This window comes from Panthera onca, chromosome B4, assembly GCF_046562875.1.
Source record: "Panthera onca isolate mPanOnc1 chromosome B4, mPanOnc1 haplotype 2, whole genome shotgun sequence".
Taxonomy (NCBI): Eukaryota; Metazoa; Chordata; class Mammalia; order Carnivora; family Felidae; genus Panthera; species Panthera onca.
In genome coordinates, this window is record NC_138345.1 from 58,106,315 (window position 1) to 58,120,266 (window position 13,952).

The following is a 13,952-nucleotide window of genomic DNA, read 5'->3' on the forward strand; positions in this document are numbered from 1 at the left end:
GCTGTTTTGTGGAGGTTAGGCTTTCCTGTGGGTCCAGGATGCTGGTTTGAATAGTGGTGCCTTGAAGCTGGGGGAAAAAAGCACAATTGTAGAAAATTTTTGCTGAGTTGTCTGTCATCCCCACTCAATATGCACAGACACCCTGAGGACTTATATTGCCAGTTTCATTAACTAGAAATCTAAATTTGAAAAAAAAAAATCATTTTTCTAGTTATTCTGCAAGAAGGGAAAAATGCTTGGACCAATTTATGAAAATCTAGGCTTGAGATATGTTTGTTGTCTATTGGGATTTTTCCGATCAGTGAGATATAGAAAGACTAATGAATTGGAAATAATATCCAATCGCTTACCTTGCAACTGCTCCTGAACAATGATGTAGTAATGTGTGGCTGCTAAATGTGACATTTCTCCAAAATTACAGAATTATTATTTAATCCATAAATATTTTACGTTTATCAAAAAGCTTCTCTCTAAAATGTTTCACATATAAGGTATTAAAACAGAAGAAGGGCTTACACAGAGCATTACAGCAAATGAGACTCATTTGTAATGGAGATAAACCGTATTTTGCTGTATTTATTATTTTGAGTTTAAATAATAGACATTTTTTAAAGTTTATAAAAATGATGTGTTTCCTGTTTTCTCATATTGAAAGCCAGCTTAATTAAGTATAAAATACTTAAGTATAAGGTAAAATTTCATACCCCTTAAATTCAGATACATGTATCCACAACCCTACTAGGTATAAGAAGTCTTTTTCTGAAAAAATGAACTTTTTTAGTTAGTTCAATATAATTTATTATTATTATTATTATTATTATTATTATTACATATGTATTATAGCACAGCAGCAAGTGTTTCAAGACATATATAATCAAATTTTTATATGTTATAGGATTTTAAGGGGGTCTGATTTTTAAATTATCAAGGAATGAATCCTTGTTGACTTTTATGAAGTATGATATTCAATAAAACTGTAGGATATTTAATATTTTACTATTTTTATAGCTTCATTTCTTACCTGTATATTGGAATATAGTTAAATAAGCATGTAATAATTGCTAATACAATCTATTAACTATTTTAATGATGGGGATATCATCATTTACCTGTAGGGTATAAGGTACAATTTCTCTTCAAAATGTAATTCAGGGCACCTGGGTGGCTCAGTCAGTTAAGTGCCTGACTCTTGATTTCAGCTCATGTCATGACCTCACAGTTTTGTTGGTGAGATTATGCCTCATATTGGGCTCTGCACTGACACTGCAGAGCCTACCTGGGATTCTCTCTCCTCTCCCTGTCTCTCTGCCCCTCCCTTGCACACGTTCTCATTCTCTCTCTCTCTCTCTCTCTCTCTCTCTCTCTCTCTCTCTCTCTCAAAAATAAAGACATTTAAAAAAATGTAATTCAAATATGACCCCAGTCTATTTTGTGCATATTACTTTCCTCGGTGCAATGCTGCCTATAATTTATGGTTTGGTTTAGGCATTTGTCTTCCTGACTGGCCTACAAACTCCTGTGGGACAAGAACTGTAGTTTAGTGTGCCTCCGGCCTCTGTCACTGTTCCTGGGACAAAGTGGGCCTTTGATGAAGGTTGTTGAATTGTATCAAGCTGATGTCATGAGAGGCTTCAGGCACGCATGATCTGACCCAAAGGCATTTAAAGCAGAGACAAAATGAAATAGGGAAGATTGTTCAACATTGATATATAAGAGGATTAGGTATAAATTCTTGCTTTGCAAGTTTGTGGATATTTCTAAACATTTTAGGTGAACGTTGTAAACATTTATGTTTAAATCATCTACCTGTTTAAAACAATAATTGGCAAGTCTGTACCTCACCAACAGCCTGGGTTAGGGTATCTCAGAGACAGTTCTGTTTACAGTAGAGAGGACACTGTATTTCATCCGAACTGGATTTGGAAGCTTACATTACTATTCTGAATACTGCTGGGAAATTACTTGATTCACTGGATTTACTTTCTTTGCCTGAAATAAGTAAATACTTTCTTGCTAAAACCCACTTCATAAGGTTGTTAGATGAATTAAAGGAGACGATATATGAAAAGGGCTTCTGTAAATTTTGGATGCTGTGATTGCATTGCATAACTACATATTCAGCAAACTCTTACTAAATCCTTACCTTTCTGTGACTATAGTCCATATTATCTGGGGTAGACTCTAAATACTGGGTGTGATATACAATATCCCTCCATTGAAACCTGTTGGGTTGTGGCTGTTAATAAGTTCTCTGTTTGATTATAGAATATGTAAGTGTCTTCACCTTTGCATGGTCTGTGCAGGTTTTTGGTATTTTTGAATGGTTTCAGTTTTCAATATTTTATTTCCCACATAAACCAAATAATAATGAAAATATACTTATCAGAAAAACGTATTATTAAAGAGTAACCCATGTTCCTACTGCATTATTTGAGAGCATGTGAACTAATCAACCCTAATGTCCTCAAGTTCCCCCCAAATTAGGAAATCCTGATCAAGATTAAGAAGTTCAAATAAGACTTTCAAGCATTTGCCCTGACAAGCTGGGACTACAGTTTTGTTAAGCTCTTTTTGAGCGCCGAGTAGTAGGTGGTGACGTCGATGTAATCCCTCAGATCTTTGAGAATGGGATTAAGTTTAAAATGTATGATTTGTCTAGCTAGAAAATAGAAAACCATTTTTAAATCACCAGGTCAAAAGTTTTAGGTTGAATAACATTTCCATAAATAGAAATATTTTATTACGCCCACATAGAATGTTCTGTTTAAAGACAACTTAAGTTCATGAAATAAACTCTATCTGCCCTTTAAGTTTAGAATTTGTTTTGCCCGAGAATTTATCAGGTATTCTTTAAATATTGAACTTGTAAGTATATTTAAAATTGGATTTTTTTTTGCAAGTACAACTTTGAGGAAGTATGTATATCAGCCTGCACTATACCATCCCATTCCCATATCCTCTCAAAAAGAGCAAAGTAAATACGGGTTCGTTTAAAACTCTATGAAAATGTTTGCTTAAAACAACCTCTCTAGAATGGAAAATGTCAAATTGTTAAACTTGTTTTTCCTCCTTTTTTTTTGTCTTTAGGAGAATGGTGTTGAATGCTTGTATCCTGAGAGCCTGCCACAGTCCAGGTTTGCCTGTTTGTATATGTGAATTAGAATGCATATTTTGTTAATTTTTAAGGAAATCTTTGGACCTGACACTCCAAAATGTCTTCTCTACTCATTTGACAGGGAATATTCCACACTATCATCTCCTGGACACACTTCATCCACAGAGAGTACTGTGACTTCAAGTGGTGAGTGAACTTGGAAAAGATATAAAAATAGAGTGTTAGTTTTATAACTAGAAGCTTGATTTCTGTGACCTGCTGAGGTGAGTGCAAATGAAAAGAACATAGGCAAATAATTTCTTTTTGCATAGTGTTCATGCTGTTAGTTTCTTCCTGTTGATAGATTCTGGGTCAGAAATTTTGAATATGGCTTCTGGTGACCTTGTCCGTAAGTCACTCTGTGAGAAAGAGGAGGATACAGGATCAGCTTCTTCTATGATAAAGATCACAGGTAAGCTATTGGAGTTGAAATATTCAAATATAGTTTCCATTCTAAAACAGTAAGCAAACCTGTAAGCCACTAGACTAACTATCCTCATAGTTCAGTAATATTTTATTTAAAAAAATGAGGTTATACTCTGGGGAGAAGAAGTCCAAGAGGTGCCATTTTTTCCCCCAATTCTGTAGATAGAGCAAAACTTACAATATATTTTAATAGGGCTTAAATATGTCCTAATGGCAAAGATTGACTGGATACAACTGGGTCTCAACTGTGGCACAGATATAGACTCATCTGCTTAGGAAATTCTCAGAATCCCCATTAGAATCTATTTGGTTAAAAGGAGGGGCCAGTTTGTGATGGTTCACTCAGGGGGCAAAAGAATTAACTATATACTATGTTGGATCCTTTTTTTGAGTCTGAAAACAAAGTAGTGATTCTCAAGCATTCCCACTAAACCATCACTGCAGTTAACATTCACGGAAGTCCATAGGCTCCCGTTCACCCCAAACACATCAGTCAAGGAAAACTCATTCTATTGTGTGAACTGGACAGTTCAGATATAGATGCTAAACTAAAGGAGTTGTAAATTGTAGAAATGGAATCTATTCCTTACTTAAACTGAAGAATATCTTCATATTCTACTTCAGACCGAATAAGAGAAATTTATTTTTATTTTTTAATTTTATTTATTTATTTTTTAATTTTTTTTAATGTTTATTTATTTTTGAGAGAGAGAGAGACAGAGACAGAGCGTGAGCGGGGGAGGGGTAGAGAGAGAGAGGGAGACACAGAATCCGAAGCAGGGTCCAGGCTCTGAGCTGTCAGCGCAGAGCCCAATGCGGGGCTTGAACCCACGAACCGCGAGATCGTGCCCTCAGCTGAAGTCGGACGTTTAAACTGACTGAGCCACCCAGGCACCTCTTTATTTTTTTATTTAAAAGCATTTTTTTAGTGTTTATTTTTGAGAGAGAGCGAGACAGAGTGTGAGCAGGGGAGGGACAGAGAGAGATGGAGACATAGAATCCGAAGCAGGCTCCATGCTCTGTGCTGTCAGTACAGAGCCCAACACGGGGCTTGAACCCAGAACCGTAAGATCATGACCTGAGCCAAAGCTGGACGCCCAACTGGCTGAGCCACCCAGGCACCCCCCTGAATAAGAGTAATTTTAATTAGAACTACATCAGGGTACCATTTTTCACTAGTCATGGAGACAAAGATGCAAAAAATTTATTACACTCTCTTGGTTAGACTGTGGGGAAAACTGGAAATCTCATGCATTTCTATAGGGAATGCAAATTATTATAATTAATATAGAAGGGAATTTGCTGATATCTACCAATATGTTAAATGTACATATACTGTGATAAGACAATTTGGTTTCTGGGAATTTATCCTATAGCTCTAAGCACACACATAACTCGTAGAAGTGTCTTTACTGCAGCATTGTCTATAATAACAAAATATTGGAAACAAGTTAACTATCAAAAGAAGCCTAGTTAATATATATTGGCATCTCGATGTAATGGAATACTAATATGAATCCATAAACATATATAAGGAAACTTCCTTAGAAGGATATCAAATAACTATTGTCTCTTTAAAAAAAACAAATATAAAACATTATATATTGTGTGTAAAATTTTGTGGTGAAAAAGGACAAGAAGAAGTTTTTATGTATACATAAAATATCTCTGAAAGGCTAGAAAAAAATAACATTGTCTATGCAGATAGAAAGTAGGTTTCTGGCAGGCATGGATGGGAGGGATAATTTTCACCATAACAGTTTACACTTTTAAATTTATGGACCATATGAATCTATTCTCTGTCTTAAAAGTTAATGAAAACATCGGGCACCTGGGTGGCTCAGTCCATTGAGACTCTGACTTTGGCTCAGGTCATGACCTTGTGGTTCATGAGTTTGAGCCCTGCATTGGACTTGCTGCTCTCAGGACATAACCTGTTTCAGATCTTCTGTCCCCCTCTCTCTCTGTCACTCCTTGGTCGTACTCTCTCTCTCCAAAATAAAATAGAGATGAGCACTGGGTGTTATATATAGGGGATGAATCACTGGATTCTACTCCTGAAATCATTATTACACTATATGCTAACTTGGAGATACACACACACACACACACACACACACACACACACACACACATATATATATATGTATGTATTTAAAAAGTAATAAAAACAAAAAATAAAGTAAAAGTTAACAAAAACTTGAAATTTCATTGGAAAAAGATTTTTCATTTTGTTCTTATTTCCATGTAAAATTTAAAAATATAATACATACTTTATTCCTTTTTTAAAAAAGAAACACAACCTATTTATAGCTGCTGACCTTTGTGCCTGCACTGAACTAAATTCAAGACAATGGATCATATAAAGAGGAAAATCATTATCAAGTACATTTCAGTACGAATAAAGTACACAAAAATAAAGGAAATTACAAAAAGAAATGGCATACATTTATAGTGCCTTCATTCCTTAGTTTGATGATTTTCTTTTTTAGAAAGATAGCACGTTTTGGAAGAATATCATACTTGGTTATCAGTATTACATATGCAATTTTTAAAAACCGGTTTGTCAAGCTATTAGAAAGCTACTAAGTTACTGGTTGTTCAACCTTCCTTCATCCAGTTTCTATAAGTATACTAGTAATGTGTTTGATTAAAAAAAAAAAAAAAAAAGCAGCAGCCTTAAAAAAGATTTTAAAAACTTACTTGAAGGCCATTCATACAGATATTAATTTCTATTAAGAAATCTTATAGGGCTAGCTTTCTTGGGAACCTTAGCTGCTCTAGACCTGATTTTGAATCAATGGACACGTTTAAAGTTTTATAGTATATAATTTGTCTCACATGTTAAGATTTTTGCCACTTACTAGTCTGCTCACAATTGCCACCCTCACTATTTCTCCCTCTTTCACTTGTTACTGCTCAGGCAACTGTTCAGTGTGTTCCCTTTCTCTCACAGGCAAAAGTCCAGCTCATGACAATACTGCACCCCAAGGCTCTGTGAGTGAGGACAAAACCACATTAAATCTGGTAAGGAAAGACACGCGTGTTGGCAATAAAAGTAATGATATAGTACAATGGTAGAACTGTCCCTTTAAATTTGTAAAATATTCTTAAAAGCACATTTTATCCTTTCAAAATATTAAGTTAATAGAATTTAATCACATCAATGTTTTATTGATTAAGAAGTTGGTGCCCAAGAGTCCCTGTGACTTGTCCAAGGTCACACAATAGAGTTAGAGCTAGGACTTCCTTACTCCACATTGTTTTTTCATTCATTCACTCACTTATTCATCAAAGGTCTACTGGAAACATGTTAAACATCTATCAATAGAGGACTTTTAAGTAAACAAATGTATTAATAAGTAAGGTTAAATAAAACAGTAATATTTACCTTAAAGATCTGTTCTAATTAAGAGAACATGTTCTAATTAAGGGAAGAAACATACAGTTACTCAGTAATATACAATTACGCAGTGTGGTTAGTGATGTAAAAGAAAAATGCTTGGGTTAGGAGGCCAGACAGTGTCATGGAGGAGGTACTTTGTGAATGGTATTGAATGCTATCCAGGAACCTGGAAAACTGCTATACAACATTATTTAAATGTTTACAGAAAAAGTTCTTTTCCTTAAAGAGAAAGTTCATTGCCACTGGTATGAATTTATAATTATTGGAGAGTAACTTGTAGACTATTGATCCAATTCCATGTTTCCTCAAGGGTCTTATTTATGTATTAGTCCCCCTCTGTATTGTATGTATACAGGTATGTACGTATGTGTGTGTGTGTGTGTGTGTGTGTGTGTGTGTGCATTGTTTTCTCATCAGTATATAAACATTGTTTTAGTTAGGCCCATTTGGTTTTAAGAAACAGAGACTTACAAAAGCTAACTCAAGCTGAGAGATGGTTGTGGCATAAATACATTTGAGGCAATAGGGTGGGCAAAAACTTTATAGTATTCTAGTCTGAAGGGAGTGGAATGATGGGATATGTGATTTGAAATCATCCTTTGTAGTGTGAAGGGTATATAGAGTGTAGTGTTGGCTAGCAAACATGCCAAAAGTGGTTGCCCCTTATAAAATAATAGAGGAATATTTGAGTCCTCTAATTTTTCATGGTAGTCTTCTGAGAAAAAGATTTTTTCTCATTTCAAGACAAGATAGAAATAAACTTAAAAATATGGGTTAGAATTAGAAAATGTAGTCATGGAGATGAGGTGCTGGTTAGGATGCCATTGATAATTCAGGCAAGAGATGAGGATAGTATGAATTTGGTGTGGATGGATAAAAGACTAATTTGGGAGAGATTTAAGGGACAGAGTTTATAGGACACGGTGATTGATAACCAGGGTAGGTGTGGGGGGTGCATGGGAAAATGTAGATACTCAGGATTGTGGCTTATCCAACAGAATGAATAGGATTTCATGAGAAGAGGGAGGCAGTAAGAAAGGTAAACTTTAGGGGGGAAAATAAGATTGGTTCAAGTCAAGTTTCAGGTTGATGGGAGACATCAATACTCTGAAAGATTACATATACAGCTGTATATCTATATTCATAAGTTCATTCCTAGGACTTTTAGGGGTAGACACACATTTGTGAGTTACCAGCTAAAAAAAAAAAGTATGTGGGTGAGATTTTTCAAGGAGACTTGGAAAGAGCAGGCGGGAAGAGCACACAGAGAATAATGGACTCTTGATGATTCCATTATCTAAGAAAAGAAGGCAATGACAGAAGAAACTCAGAAGGAGCTACTGCAGCAATGGGAGGACATCAGGAGATGAAAACCAAGGAACGAAAAATCTTCAAGGAGGAGGGGATTGTAGATCATTTTAGATGCCACAAAGAGGTCAAGTAAGATAAAGACTGAAAAATTTCCATTGAATTTGGCAATAGAGAGTTCACTGATAACTGGAAGGGGCAGTTTTCTTGGAGTATTGGGTGGAGGGACAGATGGGAGTTGAAAAACTGGAAATTGCAGCTATGGACAATTCTTCCCAGAAGAAGCATGGCCATAAGAGAGAGGAGAGAAAGAAGATGCCACAGATGGAAGAGATTAGGGTGTTGAGGGAGGATTCAGAAAACTTAAGAATATTTAAATGTTGATAAGAATGACCCAGAGGTTTACCTTTATTACTGCATTTGTTACATTTTATCAAAGTCCTAGCTTCAATTATCTAAAAATTACATGACATGGTATCAATGGCTCTACCAAGGAAATTTGTCATAGACTTGCTTTTTATGGAAAATTTCTGAGAATGTTGAATAATTGTCACCATAAAAATGATTTTATACCTATTGCTTTCCCATTAGATTTTCCCAGGCAGTATAGTACAACCCTCTAATTAGGGTAATTCTTGTTGTATAGATATGTTTGTAGGATAGCTGGCCAGTGACCTTAAAATGTATTTATACGGAGTAAAAGCCTAACATAACACAATCCTAGTTGCTATTTTTGCCACCAGTTCCCCAACAGCCTATCTAGAAAGCTACATGTGATAGTCCTAGATCACCCCCACCTCTTCATGCATCCAGTCCTACCTCTCCATCAAGCTCCAGCATGTTTCTCATCTGCAGAGACTTGCCATGCTTCTGAAGCCATGGTGTCTCCCTATCTTTGTAGAGCACTTATTTATTCGCTTCTCATTTATTTGACAATCAAACCTAGTGGTTGCCTTGTGGTAATTTGTATCACTATTCATCTATTTCTGTCTTGTGTACCTCAACTACATTGGAAAACCCCTTAGAGCTAGTCCTGTTTTATTCTTAACCCCTAGTTCAGTACTTTGAATATCACAGTGTTTTTGATAGAGTAGGGTTAGGAGAGGACAGGAAGTTGGGAAATGATTGGTTATGAAGGATTTCCACTCTATGTACAGCAATAAAATCTCTTTATGATTTTAGGAAGCTAAAGAGGAACCAAAAACAATAGATGAGCATAGAAAAGAATGTGCCGCAGGAGGTAAGGAATGTTCTCTCCCAAACCCCATGTGAACTTTTGTTCCTTGCTTATATTTTTATGGGTGAAATCTTTCTGAGTAAAGATGTGCCTATAATTCTGCATCTCTAGATAAAATCAGCCAATAAAACTGACTCTTGCTTCATTTTGTATCATTTTTGTAAAGCCACATTTATGTTACATTAACTATTAAGCTCCAGAGGACTTGTAATAGCTTCTACACTATTGTGAACAAAGAACCATGCCAGTGTTGGTAGTAAATTCTAAGCTCCACTTTGAGATTTTTTTTATTATCCCATCCAACAGTGAATGAGACTAAGTATTTAAAAATAAGTGCTAATATGCTTTGCTCCCCCTTTCACCTCCATTAGGATAGATTTGAAGCTTTGAAGTCAAGCAGACTCTACACTGGGTCATTCTCTGACTAGCAGATTTGGAAGAATATTTAACCTGAGTGTCAATTTCCTCATCTGTAAAATGGAAATGATGAGAAAAAAATTAATCTTTATTGAGAATTCATGTGCAGAGTTTTATTTAGTTCCCCCAAATATTCACTTGTATTAGATAGATAAATTGCAATTCAGTTTCCTAGCCTGTAGACTTTGGATGGTACAGTACCTAGCACAGGTTTGCTCCGAGGATTGAATAAGTTAGGTATAAAACAGGTGGAAAACGCTTGGCAAAGTTCTCATAAAAGCTGCTATAGAAAAATAAGGGCACCTGGGTGGCTCAGTTGGTTAATCTTCTGACTTTTTTTAAAGTTTTTTTTCAACGTTTTATTCATTCATTCATTCATTCATTCATTCATTAGACAGAGAGAGTGAGAGAGAAAGCAAGCAGCAGAGGGGCAGAAAGAGGGAGACACAGAATCTGAAACAGGCCCCAGGCTCTGAGCTATCAGCACAGAGCCCAACACAGGGCTTGAACCCATGAACTGTGAGATCATGACCTGAGTCAAAGTCAGACACTTAACCAACTGAGCCACCCAGGCACCCCACGCATCTGGCTGTTGATCTCAGCTTAGGTCTTGATCTCAGGGTCATGAGTTCAAGGCTTGTGTTGGGCTTTGTACTGGGCATGCCTAGAGTCTACTTAAAAAAAAAAAAAAAAAAAAAAAGTAATATCATCCTTACTTTATACACGTTTGATGAAGTTGTGACTTGTTCCAGGTCACAGAGCTATAAAGGTCAAAGCTGGAACTTAAACCAGGTTTTTTCCATCTCTAATACTCTTCATAACTAATATATCCTTTTTGCGAAGTCATGAAGAGTATCATTATATGTAAAGAGCGTTGTTTTGGGACTGGCACATAGTAAACTTGTGACAGATGGTTGATATCATGTTTATTGTTGCTGTTTATTATTATTATTATTATTATTATTATTATTATTATTATGCTATTATACCACTACTATTACTTCAATGACTACTCCTGCTGCTGTTAAAGCCTTGATCTGAAGAAGGACCAAGGTGCCAGAGGAAGGTGTGCATTTAGCCATGGGATCGAGTCAAACGTTCAAATGCAAAGAGAGCAATCGGACTCTGAGACCTCTTCAGGTTTCAGACTATTCACACGATGACGTGTGAGCCAATGGTTTTAATGTCATTGTGATCCCACTAGCATAACATAACATTATCTTATATTTAAGAAACTGCATTATTTGCTGGCTGTTATTTCAGCTATACGTCAATGAAATGCCTGTAGTGGAGAGGGGACGTTTGATTGTGTCTTCCACTAAGCCTTTATAACCCAATAATATTTTATTGTCTTTTAATAGTTGCTGCTGTTTCCTCTCTCCCTGTAACCACTGTGAAATCGGTTAACTTTAAACAAAGTGACAAGTAAGTTCTTCTTCATATGGCATGCTCACATTTTTTGCTTCTCTATTGAATTACGTTTGAACACTTTTTTTTTTTTAATTTTTTTTTTTTAACATTTTATTTATTTTTGAGACAGGGAGAGACAGAGCATGAACAGGGGAGGGTCAGAGAGAGGGAGACACAGAATCTGAAACAGGCTCCAGGCTCTGAGCTGTCAGCACAGAGCCCGACGCGGGGCTCAAACTCACAGACCGTGAGATCGTGACCTGAGCCGAAGTCGGCCACTTAACCGACTGAGCCACCCAGGCGCCCCTGAACACTTTTTTTTTTTCTTATCCTACAGCACTTCTGCTAATGAGAAGGAGGTGGAGGTGAGTTTTGTCCCTTTAAGTTAAAAAAAAAAATGTTTCTGACTCCCTTGTCTATTATCACTTCATACAGTCTATGACAAGCTGTCATACATTTGGTGTCTGGTTACCTTGGCAGTGACTAAGTGCAGGTAAAGCCGATGTATGCCAGCATTATGTTGCTGGGAGGAGAAAGTAATGACTCAGCATAATCCAGTATTAAGTTGAAATATTTCACTACAACCAATTTTCTCCCCTCACCTTCACATTATTTTGACAATAGGCTGAATTTCTCAGATTATCTTTGGGATTTAAGTGTGACTGGTTCACCTTGGAGAAAAGAGTAAAGCTTGAAGAAAGATCACGAGACTTGGCAGAAGAAAATTTGAAGAAAGAAATCACTAACTGTTTAAAGCTGTTAGAGGTGAGAACCCTAACATTTGGGGACTACACATCTGGTCATATTGTTAATAATGTTTTCAAAATTACATAGGAGTTTACTTTTATGACTAAAACCAATACCAGGCACCAAGCCCTGCCTGACTCAGATGTGAATTAGAGGAAGTAAGAATTCAGGATCAGGCTAAAATAAAAGATTGCTAATAGAGTATGAGCAATAAAAAAAAAAATGCCTCTTAAAATCATTGTGGGTCACCTGCCTTCTCTCCAAATGTTCACATAGGTTTCAGGCAGAAGAGTCATCATGCAGGAAACTGAGCAATAGGAGATAATATCAATTTTAAGCTTCAAAGAAGAGAATCAAAAGCCTATTTCCATTTAATTAACTGAAAAAAAGAATGGTGACTGATTTTAGTCTTGTCAGATGATGGGCAAGCCCTGTGTAGGTAGATAGGTAACAACTACTACTATTTTTCCATTTTGTGAAATAACCATAAATATAGAGATGGGTTGGAAAATTAAGAAGGTTATTTTTGGAAAAAGAAAAATAAAAATTTAGAAACCATATTCTGTTTTTTTTTATTGTAGTAAAAAAACATAACATCAAAATTGCCATATCAACCATTTTAAGTATACAGTTCAGTAGTGTTAAGTATGTCACACGGTTGCAAAGCAGATCTCCAGAACTTTCCCATCTTGCATACTGAAACTCTGTACCCATTAAACAACCCCGCTTTTCCCCTCCTCTCAGCCCCTGGTAACCACCATTTTACTTTCTGTTTCTATGAATTTGACTACCTCAGATACCTCATCTGAGTAAAATCATATAGTGTTTGTCTTCTTGTATCTGGCTTATTTCACTTAGTATAATGTTTTCAAACTTTATCCATGTTTTAGCTTGTGACAGGATTTCCTTCCTTTTTAAGGCTGAATAAATATTCCATTATATGCGTATCCTGCATTTTGTTTGCCCATTCATTTATCAATAGACATTTGAGTTGCTTCCATCTTTGGCTAGTGTGAATATTGCTACTCTGATCATGGGTGTGCAAATATCTCTTTGGCACCCTGCTTTCAGTTCTTTTAGAAATCTACCCAAAGTGGGAATAGGAGTTCCATTTTTAAGTTTGTGAGGAACCATCATATTGTTTTGCTTAGTGGTCGCACCATTTCACAATCCTGTTAATAGTGCACCAGGGTTCCAATTTCTCCACATGAGGGCCAACATGGTATTTTCTGCTTTTTCGATAGTAGCCATACTAATGGGTGCAAGATGCAATCTTATTGTGGTTTGCTTTGCATTCCTCTGATGGTTGGTATTATTGAGCATCTTTTCATACATCTCTTTGTTGGCCATTTGCATACCATCTCTGGAAAAATGGCTATTCAAGTCCTTTGACAATTTTGTAATAAGATGTATGGTTTTTTTTCTCCTACTCCATAGGTTTCCTTTTCATTTTGTTGATTATGTTCTTTGATGCACAGAAGTGTTTAAACTTGATATAGCAGTATTTGTCTATTTTTGCTTTTGTTGCTTGTGCTTTTGGTGTCATATCCAAGAAATCATTGTCAAATCCAATGTCATGAAGATTCTCCCCAATGTTTTCTTCTGAAGTTACATAGTTTTGGGTCTTAAATTTAAATCTTTAATGCATTTTTTTTTAGTTTATGTTGAGAGAGAGAGAGAGAGTGTGTGAGCCCAGAAGGGGCAGAGAGAGAGGCAGAGAGAAAGAATTCTAAGCTGGCTCCACACCATCAGCACAGAGCCCAATGTGGGGCTCAAACTTACAAACCATGAGATCATGACCTGAGCTGAAGTCGGAGGCTTAGCCTACTGAGCCACCCAGGTGCCCC

At 36.2% G+C, this 13,952-nt stretch overlaps 1 protein-coding gene across 3 annotated transcripts in view; it reads left to right on the forward strand.

Annotated features, from left to right (window-relative positions):
- The window catches only part of IRAG2 (inositol 1,4,5-triphosphate receptor associated 2), a 51,876-nt gene that overhangs the window by 20,135 nt on the left and 17,789 nt on the right, over positions 1-13,952 (forward strand). For all 3 annotated transcript variants that reach the window (XM_060658131.3, XM_060658132.2, XM_060658133.3), the window contains 8 exons: positions 3,088-3,134; positions 3,237-3,301; positions 3,459-3,566; positions 6,537-6,607; positions 9,477-9,534; positions 11,310-11,373; positions 11,696-11,723; positions 11,983-12,123. In XM_060658131.3, coding sequence (XP_060514114.1) covers positions 3,088-3,134; positions 3,237-3,301; positions 3,459-3,566; positions 6,537-6,607; positions 9,477-9,534; positions 11,310-11,373; positions 11,696-11,723; positions 11,983-12,123 — 582 coding nt within the window. The remainder of the gene's footprint in view (positions 1-3,087; positions 3,135-3,236; positions 3,302-3,458; positions 3,567-6,536; positions 6,608-9,476; positions 9,535-11,309; positions 11,374-11,695; positions 11,724-11,982; positions 12,124-13,952) is intronic.